Source organism: Lagopus muta, chromosome 9, assembly GCF_023343835.1.
Source record: "Lagopus muta isolate bLagMut1 chromosome 9, bLagMut1 primary, whole genome shotgun sequence".
NCBI lineage: Eukaryota > Metazoa > Chordata > Aves > Galliformes > Phasianidae > Lagopus > Lagopus muta.
Window position 1 is genome coordinate 5,630,480 of NC_064441.1, and position 14,428 is coordinate 5,644,907.

The 14,428-nt window shown below is 36.0% G+C and overlaps 1 protein-coding gene across 2 annotated transcripts in view; it reads left to right on the plus strand.

The window, feature by feature from the left end:
* NAALADL2 (N-acetylated alpha-linked acidic dipeptidase like 2) overlaps positions 1-14,428 on the plus strand; it is a 292,368-nt gene that overhangs the window by 238,230 nt on the left and 39,710 nt on the right. For both annotated transcript variants that reach the window (XM_048954430.1, XM_048954429.1), the window contains exon 11: positions 3,621-3,716. In XM_048954430.1, the coding sequence (XP_048810387.1) occupies positions 3,621-3,716 (96 nt within the window). The remainder of the gene's footprint in view (positions 1-3,620; positions 3,717-14,428) is intronic.

The following is a 14,428-nucleotide window of genomic DNA, read 5'->3' on the forward strand; positions in this document are numbered from 1 at the left end:
AGGAGCTGCTGTGAATTTCACCCTTGTGCTTTTCTTGAATTGACGGTGCACTGGAATCCTGAGGATTCCTTTCTTGGTAACAGCAGACAAGGAGAAGATATTCACATGTAGGGAAGGAGAGCACTGAACATGTTGGTAAATGGATAAAACTCCCAAGTGAAGGGAAAATTCTTGTCTTGTGCATGGTTTCTGGAAGGAGCGGCATGGTTATGAGCATCAAATCATTCAGTCTTTGAAAGATACAGATGCTTGAGTTCATCCCATCTAAATTAGATGCTTTGTGAAGGCACCTAAATTGAGAAGATGGGTATGAATATATACTTTCAGTGTTTTTGTCTCTCACTACTGGATGTGGTAAAAACATAGCACTACTAGAAAATTCTAACCTGTACTCTTCAGGTGTGTGTCTGGGGTACGGGGGAATAAAAGCAGATAAAATGTTCCCCTGCAGTACGTGCATCTGGTCCTCCTCTTTTAGATTCCAAAGAAAGAACATTTGTCTAGATGCAGATAGATATGCATCTCATATAGCAGTCAGTAAGATACCTAAGAATATAAATAATGTAACTTTTTGTAGGGTATTAATTACCATTATGCAAATGATGATGAACAGGATTAGCACCACTGTAGCAGAAAGAGAATCTTCCTCAACCTCCTTTCAGTCGAATGACACGGCTCTGTAAACTAGTGCACAAGCTTAAAACAGATGAATAGATGTAATGAAATAATCTTGATGTATTTTGTCTTTATAATGAGTGACTTTACACATCGGCTCTCTGAGATCTTCCTTCTGAAGGGGAGATGACTTCCCTTATTATGCTGATATTTCTGTGACAGTTATATAACACCTAGATGCACAACTGAATGCAAAAATTTTTATGAATGAGGGCTAATTATATACTTTTATTAATTTTGTAACATAATGGTGGAAGCTTATGACCAGAAATAATTCTCTACAAATGCATGGAAATACTGATGTAAGATTCACCATATAGATGTTAACCTGTAGAAAAAAATTAACTAGAAAAATTACCAAGAGTGTAACTAGTACTTTTGAGACCTACCTGTCTCTGAGCTTTCCTGAACATGTCTGTGAGACTATTCCAATGTCTAAGTAGGCTGTAAGTAGTAGTGCTAGAGTTGGATTCGAGCATGTGTAGGGAACTAGCCTAAACTGAGTAGCTTTGACTGCAGCATACTGACATACTGCATTGCTGATGTGATCGTAGTGTATTTATGTCTCATGCTAGTTGGACAGATGGCCAACAGTGCTGTGCCAGTGTAGTGCCCCAAACTAGCTCTTGGAGTCTATCACGTGGTATATTGCATGTGTACAATACAATTCTGTTTAAGTGGATGTGTATCAGATACCACCCTTGTATCCCCCACGGGTACATGAGTAACATACTTTGGTCATATGTTCCCTACTTGTTTGTATTGACAGTGAGGTATTTTTGGAGTGTAAGGATAAAAGCTTTTGAAGGACCAGTATATATCAAGGGAGGGAAACTGAAGAAATGGCAGCCTTGTAGATATGAGAAGCCTGTATTTGAAAAAGATTTGCTTTCAGAACCTTGGCAATACTGCCAAACAATCTGGAGAAAAATAAGCCAGAAAAATTGTTCATCTTGAATACAGAACCAAGAATGTCTCTGAATTTTATTTGGAATTCAATCTGAAAAGACTACAGATGTTTTCCAAAATGATTTTTGCAGAGATGTAATAATGATTGATTTAGTTATTTCCAATCCAGGGATGCTGTCAACTTATTACTTCTATTACTATTTTATATATATACTCACAGAACATAAAAATTACTTGCAGACTTGCAGAACCCTTGTTTGATTTGGTCAAGCTTCAGAACCAGTTAGGGTAATATGGTTAGTTTGCAGTTGGATTTGATGATCTTTGAGGTCTTTTCCAACCTGAGCAATATTCTATTCTATTCTACAAATCTTGAAAAATATAGTCCTTTCACAAGTCACATGGTTTTGCTATGTAACCTTTCTTAATGAATGTATTTTCTCGTATTCTTAGCATTGTCCCTGCGCAGAAAAAAAAAGCATCACTAAAAGATGCTTGCAAATCTGAGATCAAGGGCAGAGCTAACTTAATCTGAAACTGAATATGGAAGCTGATACTTCCCTGGGAAATTCTGTCAGGGCTGTCTGACAGAGATTATTTCCATAGAGCCCAGATGTGAAGACATATAAAAGAAGTACGTTAATGAGAGTCTTGCAGTCTTTTTGCATTCCCAATTGTATACATCTGCTAAGCTATTATGATATTCTGTATTGCACAGGTTGCACACTAAATGCAAAATCTAATAAAGGACCTTGGAATATTCTAGTTAAACAGGATAATGCTACATTTGTGTTCTGACAAATCAAAACCACGAAAGGCCTTCTGATAGGAGATGCATAACATTATGATATTGAATTGAGTGGTCTTGAGCTAACCACAACTTGGCACAGAGCTTTCTTGAGGTGACCTTTTAGTCCTCTTCAGAAAACATGTAAATGAAACAGAATATTCTAAGTATTCTTGTGTCTAAGTATTTAAGTATCTGAGTACTTTTATGTCAAAGCTCTGAGTTCATTTTGAAGAGTATATATTTCTTAGAACTGCCTGTAGTTAAAAGTTTTAGAATGACATGATAGCCATGCACTGATATATCCTTCTGCTTGTTGCTCAAGTAACTTTGGCTGTAGTTTCTGTGTTTTTGTACTAGACTCGTTGCTGTTGGTAAGTGCATTGAAAATATGCTTATCAAATAAATGGAGCATATGGTCCAATGCGGAGATTACATAGACACTGGTTTCCTAGCTGCTATAGCCATGACTAAAGGTTCCCCGTATCTCAAGCACTTAGCAAAAGTAAGCGTAATTTTAGAATGTGTTTTGCAAGAGCTATGAGGGTGTACAAAAATATTTTTCTTTCTAGTTTTGTTTCTAAACTGTTATACCAAGTTCACAAACATGGATCAATTAGATTTATAAATCTCAATTTAGGCACCTGTGTACATTTGAGACCTACACTTTTATTTGGTATGTTTTTGCTTTTTCCAGTCCACACCTGGATATCAATTTATCATTTCCTGATGTCAGCAAATATGCAACCTGCTTTCTTTCTTTCTTACTATATGAGAAGAGGCAAGCATCTTGTAGAAATAATATTAAAGAGTGGTTAACCTAGGGGATATAATTGTGGGGAACTGACCATGGTAGGTAGATGATATTACTGTACACAGAGGTAGGATGTTCACAGAAGATAAAAGTGTGTTCTTTGGTTACTGTGTTTATATTTCCTCTGAAGACTAAATCCTGCCTCATTCAAGTTAGATGGTTTGTTTTTTTTCCCTCTAGGCAAAATTCTTTGTTGGTTTAGGAAGCATGATTACAAAGACAACTGCAGTTGCAGAAATAGTCATAAAATTTAGGGGGGATTTGCGTCTTTCAGGGACTTTGAATCAGTTGATTGGATGAGTAAAATAAATGCTATTAGTTACCTAAACTTAAGAACAGTTGGAAGAGTTGTGAAACTCTGAACAAAATCCAGTAAGCATTAGGAGGGAGAAATGGATGTTGAATGCTAAACGTTTTCTGATTTCTTTCTCACAGAATTCTAGCTTTCTCTCTGAAGCTCTTTTTCCAATGCACGCGACGAGAACTGAAGAGCTGGATCCCTCCTTCAAACTGCATGAGAACATTGCAAAGGTAAAGGAAATTGAGTGATCTCATTTCCATCTTTCTCAGAGATAAATTATGGTTTGTGAATATAGACAGTTTTGGAAGATGACCTAGTGATGTTTTCATGTAAATACTCGTTTTGCAGTAAAAAGTGTTGGAGGATTTTTCATTGAGATTCACCTTCTGAATGTTCTGTACTGTAGTACTGGTTAATCTGAATGATCAAAAGAGCATTTGTGTCTGCTTCATTTTATGTGATTTGGTTTTATTTGTCATAGTTCACATTATGCTTGTCATTGGCATGAATGCGAGGCATTGAGTGTTGATGGTGGGAAGTAGCAAGTTTGTTACTGTCAGTTTTGACTGTAAAGAAGGCTCTGGGCATCTTCACCTGCACACACGTGATTTTATGATGTCAGTGTTCTTACACGGGAGGAAGGGATTTGCAGTCCTGAGGATTGGTTCTGGAGATTGGTCTACAGAGGGGTTATTCCCAAATTTAATGTATTTTGACTCATCTCTCATTGCTCCATTATAGCACTGCCTCTTTGTTATTTATTCGTACAAACAAAACTACTCCTTGCTCTACAGTGCTTTTTCTTCACTGTGTCCACTCAACAGGCCCTGATTTCTGCAAAGATACGTGTCTGTAAATGAAGTCTCCTCATGAATTCATTCACTTGCACTCAAACTGCCTATAAACCTATTTAGACCTAACCAACAGATTTCTTTGTTTATTTGAAACTACTTCTTTTGGAAATGTAGCTGCTGTTGAAACATTTCTTTTGGCAACACAAAAATAAACTCTCAAAGGTCAGCAATATGGAAATATAACATGTAGGCAGATGAGCAGCTCTGGCAAAATAGTTACTAACGTTTCATTGTGGTGAAGAACCAAGACTTTAATTGCAGTAGTAGCATGTTGTAGTGACATCTTAAGTGGGATTTACAAATGTTGAAATCTGAAGAGTGTTTTGTAATGCGTATATTGAGTATTAAAGTGGAGGAATGTTTGCCTGAATGGCAGGGAATGAACACACCAGAAGTCGGTTGAGACACAATTGTTGTCAAACACATCCTCATAGAAATATGTGCTAACTTCCAACAAGCTTTTTTAGCGTTATTCAGCACTCTACATCAGTGTTCCACAGTAACTATTTAACTCCACTATATATTTAACTGTAGGTATTAATGATAAGTCGGAAAATACTTGGGTGTTATGAAATATGCTCACTGGAATACTCTAATCATGTTCCAGGATTACGCAGTTCTGAAAGCTTTCATGGCAGTTCCCTAACAGGGAGTGCCTCTGGAGCTGCTTACCTGATAACAGACTTGGAATAGCAATAACCTTTTATTGATTTTTACTTTGGCAGACACCAAAATATTGAAAGATATGCCACAAGTGACATAATTGTTTTTATAATGAGTTATGGGTGCTGACAGGTGACTCTTGAGAAAATTATTAGTGATCCTAATTATTCTGCACTTTGATTATAGAGCTGCGTAAAGTAGAACTAACTACTGTAATGCAATTAACTTATAGACTTTACATAAAATAGCAATAATGAACAATATTTTAATTTGTAGAGGAAATACCTTTTGTGTGTGTAATACACTGTAGCAGTTCCATTTGTTTTTTTTCTTTTCTAAATAAGCACTTCCAAAAATATGGCAGACAGATTCTTTTCTTGAAGCAAATGGAATAGGAAACACTAAATTTTTGTTTGCTTGGTGAATGAAATCCACATTTTAACCAAGAAAATAATAGAATCATAGAATTGCAAGGTTGGAAACGACCTGCAAGATCATGTAGTCCAACCGTCCTCCCATCACCATTGCTACCGCAAGCCACTAAATCATATCTCATAGCTCCTCATTCAGACTCCTCTTTAACACTGCCAGGGACAGCAACTCCACCATCTCCCTGGGCAGCCATTCCAGTGTCTGACCACTCTCTGAGAGAAAAAGTTCTTCCTTATGTCTAACCTAAACCTTCTCTGGAACAACTTGAGGCCATTTTCTCAGGTCCTGTTTGTTGCCTGGGAGAAGAGACCAAACCCCTCCTCATCACAACCTCACTTCAGGAAGTTGTAGAGTGCAGTAAGGTCTGCCCTGAGCCTCCTCTTCTCCAGACTGAACAATCCCAGTTCCTTCAGCCGCTCCTCGTAAGACTTGTGCTCCAGACCTCTCACCAGTTTCATTGCGCTTTTCTGGACACGTTCCAGGGTCTCCGTGTATTTTTTTTTGTAGTGAGTGGCCTCAAACTGAACACAGTACTCAAGGTGCAGCCTCACCAGTGCTGAGCACAGGGGGATGATCACCTCCCTGCTCCAGGATGCCATTGGCCCTCTTGACCATCTGGGTACGCTGTCAGCTCTTGTTCAGCATGGAATCTGTGATATGAGGAATTCTCTAACAGATCACACTGCTTTTTTCTTTTAAAGCATGAGAGGGATATATATTTCCATTTACTCATATAGTGCCATTAATTGTCTAAGACAAGTGAAAAGAATATCCATTTGTATTTGGAATACAGTGATTCCTGTATCCTTAATAGTTCTTATCTACATTATTGCTGTAAGTTAATTTTTGCAGTTTGATGCAGGCTACCTCTGCTAAATATTTGGGTTGTGAATTGCATCTCATTTTCATGCAGTAGTCTGTGAACGAGCTCTTTTTTTGTATGCTTATATATATATATATATTATTGAAATTATATATAAATTATTGAAATAGTAAGTTTATTGAACAGAAGATAATATCCAAATTAATATGAAAGGAGGAAAAGCCTTACAGTTCCAAAGACTGCTAGTGCCTATTTTGAATCAATACAAAAATGATATGGAGAAAAGTAATAATGCTGTTTTTTGCCAGAATTTAAAACCAAAACAAAATATCATTGTAGTCAACCAGCTTGAAACTTCTTTGCATTTCACTGAAGCATCTGTTGTATTTTTGGCAGGGATGTAATCTTTGTAATATCAAGGTGAAAACAATTCACAAACCATGTACAGCACATCTACGTTGCAAAATTTTACCAGAAGTGTTTCTTCCAGCAAATTATTACTGGCATAGCTACTTCAGTAAAGCATGTTCATACTCATGTGTTGTTCCCACTACAAATCACCTTTTTTGCTATCAGATTACTCTTTGAAAAAGCTGTGTGGCATTGTGCTTATGCATCCCAGTGGCCTCTCCTTCTAGGCAACTGTGCATCTGGATTTCAATTGATGTCTTCCTTTTTCATTTAAAAATTTCCTTGATGTAGAACTACAGGATTTGGCAGAGTGGTTCATGATTCCCAAACAGCAGAAACAGAATATTATTTCAGAGCTACAACACATGTATCAAAATGCTGGCATGATGCATACAGAATGAACCTGGAATATTCAGAAAGCAGAAGTCCAGTACACCCGAGTTGCATATCCAAACCAACACCAGTGAATGTGGCAGCCTGCCCCTGCACGACCGTGTAGTGTACAAACTGGAAGTTTTTGTTCCCTCATGAAAATGTGATGCTGTGGAGTACCAATTTCCACAGATAACTTATCCAGTTAACTTTCTACAGTGATTTGTTCTTTTTTATGTCATTTTTTAAATTCCTATTTTAATTGAGTCTGACAGACTTTCACATCAGCTATCAGTCTCTTTAACATTGTTCTTCTGAAGACAGGAGTTATGCACCAACTAGCATTAGTATTGCTTTTTTAAAGATAAATTATGCTATGATTTCATACTTATAAATAAATTTCCAGAGCCTCCAGCCAGCAAAAAGGAGTGCAGACTGGGGTAAGTGAGAGAGATGGTGAATGAAGCCAACATGCAAGAGGAGCAGTTTGGGATGTATGAATTAATACCAAGCTGGAGAGCTAGGTTAATATCCATACTGGAGGAAATCTGCTATTGATAATTTTTAGATGTAGCATTTGACCTTGCTTTGAAGAATTCAAAATAGTCTGCAATATCACTTGGATTCTCTGTCACACATAAAACCATCTGCATGTTGTTGTTTTTTTAGCTGAGAAATTGCAGGATAACTTGGTTCATGTCTTGATTTTTCTGTCTGTCCTCCCACAGCTGGGAGCAGTTTGTGATATTTCAGTAGATTCCATCTGCCTTAAGGTGATATAATAGTAAGAGGCAAATTTTATTAGTAAAATTTTTTAACATAGGTGCAGCATAGTGCTCCAGTTGCCAGATGGTCTCTCCATAACTTAAATTACTTGTTTTGTTGAATAGTCTCTCATACACTGGTCTGAAGCATCTTACTGGCATTTTGTGGTTTAATGGCATCTGAGATGTGCAAAGCAGAACTGTTGTCTGTGGTGACAGTCTTACTGCATTTGTGCAAAACCAAACTTATCTGAATTTTTCTGTAAGAAAAAAAAAAAGCAGTAAAAAAGCACAGTAATATTTCACAGAAATGGTTTTATTTAGCGCATATTCTCTTAAGCACACAAATGAGAATTTTTATTTTACCCTTCGCCTTCTTGCATGAAAGAATATCTAATCCAGTTCAAGCAGAAGGTAAATACAAACCTGCTGAAAACTCCCTTCTGACAATGTGTATTTTATTCTGTTATTCTGTAGTTATTGCGAACAGCAGGAAAAACAAAAGAAAGAAAACAAAAAGTGAGAGAGAGCCTGGTGATATAAACTTTGTCTGTAACTTTGGGGATGCTATATGAACTGTGGTGAACAAGCAACAGCATTCAAAGAAAAAAAAAATGGGAATTTTCTCAGCATTGGATGTGAAAGATGAGACTTTGCAGGGGAAGAGACGTGAGGTGTTCTGACAGACAGTCGCACTGTGTTTGGCCAAACAATATATTCCCTGTGTGTTCTAGTCTAGTTAGGGCAGATATGCTTGGAATTTTCCAGTAGTTCTTTGGTCTTAAAAGCAAATAGCCTCAAGGATTCTTGCACTTTATACTTGAATTCTGGTGGATATAAACTAAGTAATAAAAACGAGTTGTAATTGCAGAACCCTTGATAAAGATTTGATGAACCATCTTCATTGGCCATCACAAATTTGTTGGTTCAGTCATAGATTAAAAACATGAACACATTTTCCACATCTTTCCTGCTAATGACACCTTCAAAATGGTGGAAGCATTACCAGACAGAACTAATTCAGTTTCCCCTTATGCCATTTATTTGTCACATTATAGAAAAATGCCATGATTAGACTATTCCAAGACTGGTTTTCTTTCTAAAATTTCTGGAGGATTTTTACTTCAAATTTTGTCAATCAAACTAAGCAAAAAAATTAAAAAGTAAGAATGAGAGGAAGCACTGTTTAATCCAAGTTCATGTAAGAGAAAAAAGGATGCCGTGGGCCAACAGTGGTACTCAAAATAATGGAGCAACTACTTCATCTCACATAAATTCAGCATAAATTCATAGAATCAGCCTAACACAGTAGACAAACACTGAGGCATAGTTCAACACTGAAGCTACATTTCTGGAGTTGATATGTAGCATCTGTGTTTGATATTTGTTGGAATTTCAACTGCGAGGAATGACCAGATGGACAGTTCTGTACTAAGTATACAGGCCTTGTGAGTGTCAGTGTTAGTGAGACTTAGCTGACTTGGAAAGAAGTTACATTGCCTACGGCATTGCTTTCATTTCCAGTGCCATCTTTTGCTTATGCTGAGATTTGTAATCCAGTTGCATCTCTGGCTGGTTACTGTGTGTTGCATCGGTGACAGACTCAGCATAGATGGTAATGGCAGATGTCATTTTTTTTCTTATTTCTTATTTGTATTTTTTTCTGCTGGTTGTTAATCGTGAAGTTACAAAGAAACCACTGCACATTTATTGCATGTCTAATGATAGTTTTCTGTTTTGTCCAGTAGTAGTTTTGTACTGAGAGAGGGGAAAACGTATTTTACATTCATTGCTCCTACTTCAGAAACCCAAGTTTGGTATGAGAGATAATGAATAATTGGACATATGCATGCATTTTGTAAGGAATATCAATACAATTTTGTATTCAGCCACTGAAATCCAACAATATCTAAAGCAAGCTAGTCTGGTAGGAACGCACCTGCGGTTATCTGAATTTTCTCCTATGTTTCCCACTGTTCTATTTTTCATGCATTTAGTTACTGAATTAATCAGAGTATCATTTTATTAATTCATTTTTAGCAGCAGTACTACCATAGCTGTTTGCTACTAGTTCACATATAATTCAGCTGTTAAAGATTAATTCTTTAGGTTTTGCATACATGTAGTGAATGTTGTCTATGCAGGAAATATGAGTTTTTCTCAAAGCAAAACACTAACCTTCTACTGCTGTAGGTCCTAGTCATTTGGATACTCTAGAATGAGTTTTTCTGTTATAGCGGCAAACTGTTCATCTCTTTTCTCTCTTCACTGATCCAAAATGAAGATCAGTGTTTATGTATCATACAGTATATAAATAGATCTTAATTAATTATAGCTTATATTATGATCTTGTATAAAAGTCTATCCTCTGAAGGAAGTTATGATCATATTTAAAAGGAATGTCAAATCAGAATTCTTTTCCCAGAGTATCCCTCTTAACACATTAGGTTTCATCTAACACTAATGTGGTAATAACTTTCTTTCTTAATAAGACTTAATATCATCCAATTTGCATATGGCCGAGTCTGAGGTAAAGTCAGGGAACTTAAGTATCTGCTTAAGCGCTTTATCACAAGAGATGGAAATTGGCTGCTTGAATTCTGGTCATTAATTATTTGGCTTTACAAACAACCTTCAGAAATACTTGGGGAAACACAGCTGCTATGATTGTTTTTTTTAGTTCATTTTAGCTTTGAATTCACACCAGTAACTTCCTTTGATCTACTTATTACTGACATTTTGTCTCTTGTTTTGATTTTTTTGTGACATAACTTGCAACACATTGGAGCTTTACAAGCTGTAATTTGCTTCATGAGCTCAGTCCTGTATTCAAAACGAACTTTTCATGAGTTTGTTTTCTGTTAAGGAACTTTAAAATGTCAGATTACTCTGGAGGCTTATTCCTACCCTACAGTGTTTTAAGTCTTGTCTTTAAATGTCATTACCTGGCTTAGCATCTAACTGATAGCTGAGCTCTGCTGGAATTGTCCTCTTTGTGCTGAGCATTTCCTGGAATTGTGGCCATCTGAAAAAGGGAATAAAATGTCTGCACAGTGGATAGAAAGAGCTGTCCTGACAGATAGCTCTTAGGAACTCACCCATTGTGATCTGAGTATGGGGATAGCAGCAGGAAATTAATAGTAAGAATGAAGCACAAACTTAAGTCAGAATAAAAATTCTTCTCTTCAGCACTGGAGCCTCTAACAACGGCTGCTTACCAGAGCAGTCCATTTGGAATGTGAAGTCTTCACTGCATATTTGCTGTGAAAATCTGATTCCATTGGCAGATTACCCGAATTGCTTCATAATTCTGCTTGTGTATGAAAATCCTGATGTGCTTAGTAGAAAAAAATCTTGATGATGTTTTTGTAACACAATGCAGTCTGAGAAAATGCACTTTGCTCTTGTTCTTAGTTTTCTTTTATTCTGTCTCCAAAATGTTGATACGCAACTCTTTAAATCAAATAACTGAAAAGCATAGAATTCTGTCTTTACTAATAGTTGTCCTTGAATGAATTATAGCAAAATTAATGCGAATAAAACCTTGTTTCTTAAAAGACAATTGAACAATGCAAACCGATTTTGTAGAAGTCTAAAAGCTGAGAGACAAAACAAATAAACACTTAGGGAAAAAAATACACCAAATCAAGAAAGAATATAAAATAAAGGTATTACAAAACTCCAGGAAGAACATCTTGTTTATCGATCTGCTTTTATTAAGAGTGTGGTCAATAACAATAAAAAATACTGCCAATTTGCTGACAGACTAGCATTAAAGCAGCTGAGATTAGACCAGTTAATGTTAAACTAAGGATAAGTGACTATAGCTGTAAATTAGGATTGTAAAATGGATTCAGATGTAAACCTTTTTGTTCCCATTTGGAGTCCAGAGAAAGGATCCCATGTGCATGAGATCTAGGAGGCCAATAGCACTAACCACCTTATCTGCCAGCATTTCCTTGGGACAGGGATGGGTATAATTTTTAGCAATCTAACCATCAAAACAAAGCAATATGACAGATGCACTTTTCATTCAGAAAGTTTTTTCAATATTCTAGAAGACAGAAGTAACACATATCTGTACTCTTGTTCATGTAAAGTTTCTGCAGTCATCTTTACATTGAACACCAATTTATTTTCTTTTTAGAACGTATAAACTCACCTTAGAACCAAAGTTTATAGGCTTTCATAGGCAGCAGTGACATCTGTTGATAGAAATACAGTTTAAAAACTTTATTTTAAAGTATGTTGAATCTAAGTACAAATGCTATCTTTATTTCAACAGATGGAACAAGCACTGAGTTGGCAAAATATTCCCTCTGCTGGCTTAATTGAGCTATGTATAGACACGGACACTTCAAAATCCAAATAGTTGTATCAAAAAATAGTCCAGTTATTTATATTTTTGTAGGTTTATCATTACATTTTAATGTAATAGGGATATATTTATATATATCCAGAAATATGTAAAAATCCAGAAAAGTGGAATTTTGTAGCCCAACATCTTTACAGTTGTACAGCTTACAAACTGACAGACATTTTATCACGTTTTTTTGTAACATGCAAGGCAACAAACAAAAAAAATTCCTGGGCTTCAGCTCAAATTGTAATACTTTGCTATTCTAAGGGCTTTATTGCTTTTTCTTCTAGAAAAAATGGCTTTAAGCTGAGAACTGCACAAAAATATTTTTTTCTCTGTGAGTTGTTTCCTTGCTAAATCATTTTGAAGAATGTAATTTTAAATAAGATAGCTGCATCTGTCTAGGTGCCAGGCTGTGTTAATTTTTCAGATTTCCCTGATTAGTCCTCTCTGTCAGATAAATGGATATGATGTAAACAGATGAGCCCAGATCTAATTTCCATTATAGTACTAGTCCAGATTACTTCAGTGGAGTTCATTCTGTCTTCAATCAATATATGAGCCAATGGCCTACATGAGTTGTGCATATAAGGGAAAATATTTGTCAGATTTTAAGCTATTCACAAAGTGAATTCGGCCTGTAAGTGCAGATGTACTTTCAGACATTCAGGTGCAAAATGAGAGGCAGCAGCTGCAAGCATGATTCATTATATTTCCAAACAAAATCTGTAGTTTATTCCATTTTGTGACTATAAGATCTATTTGAAAATTGAGTTATGATCTGTATTCTGCATCCCATCAGGAATCAGCCAGTACTTTGCTGTATTGACACTGCTATGCTTGAAAAGGGAATTTAGCCCCCATGCTGAAAAGAAAATGGAGGTATGCTTTGAGAGTAATGCTTCTCTTATTTATGCATCTGAAAATCTTGATTAAGCTCAGTGGAATCAGTGCTCTGCTACAGAAGTTCCAGGTATTATAAAATAGCATAATTAATTGAATCAACATAAAATGAGGGGAACATTTCTATTTTTGTCTTCTTCATTTTTACTTGAAATATGGAGAGCACTCCCTTGTGTCTGCAGCGCTTATGCTCAGCATGCTGTGACCTTTGGTTGTTGGATTTTATTCTGTGGCGAGGAGGAAAGGATTCGGCAAATGAGTTTTTGAATAGAAACTCTGTATGTAATATAAGGAATTATAGAAACTAGATTTAAACCTAATACGTGTAAGGGCTCAGAGAAGGTTGTAACCTAGGTAAAATTATTAGTTACAGGTCTTGTTTTTAAGATAATTTATTTGTCTTAATGTGGAAGAATATTACTGGGATTTAAATTTTCATTTGAATTATTCCCATTTTACAAAGTGTTTCAGAATTTTATTTGTTTATTTAATGTGAAGATATGTTTGCCTCCCTCTGGCTTTGATACATCACATTTACTACCCACTCCCTTTCTGTCCCTACCCCTTCCTGTCACCTATATTCCAACAAATTCTGAGCTGTTCTCAAATCTTAGCACCTGCTATTGGAATTGGCTTTTTCAAAAGACTTGAAGCTAATGTAATACTGAGTCGAAAGTATCCATCAGTTCTGTTCTGCTGACTCGAATGGTTTCATGTCTGACTGGAATGTTATCGTTTGGTTTTCTGGTTGGTTTTGCTTTGGGAGTTTCTTTTGGTTTTGGCTCTCAAATCTGAGCCGTACAAGGTTTAATGCCCACGTAAGGATGGTGGCAAGAAGCACATGTGGTGAATAATGTAGAAGCGGTTATTTCAGCAGCAGCCTAATTTTGGATAGACTTTGAAAGTTAAACCAAAAGTGTATAGAGATTTGTCCAAGGAAAATTCATTCTTTATGTACACCATTGCAGGCTGATTCTTTTATTTGCTTAAAAATACATGCCATAAACTAAAATAAGTAATTTCTGGGGTTTGTTATTAATTTTATTGCAGAAGATTTGTAGAAGCATCGTGGTTAAGTTTGGCAAATAATAACAAATTGCTATTTTCTGCATAACTAAGGGTGCATTGTAGCTGGAGTGTGATTTATTCTAAACTTTGAAGGAAGACAAGAGAAACAAATTACATAAACTTTATGGTACTCATTACTAAATCTGGTCCACAGGAACTCTGTGCAAATTCTGATTGGAATTTAAAAAACCTAATTATGAGTTAACATAAGAGCTGTATTTTATTTTTGATGCAAATGGCTGAGTACTAAAATTCTGATTTATAAATAAATGTAGTGATTGTACTCATGGAG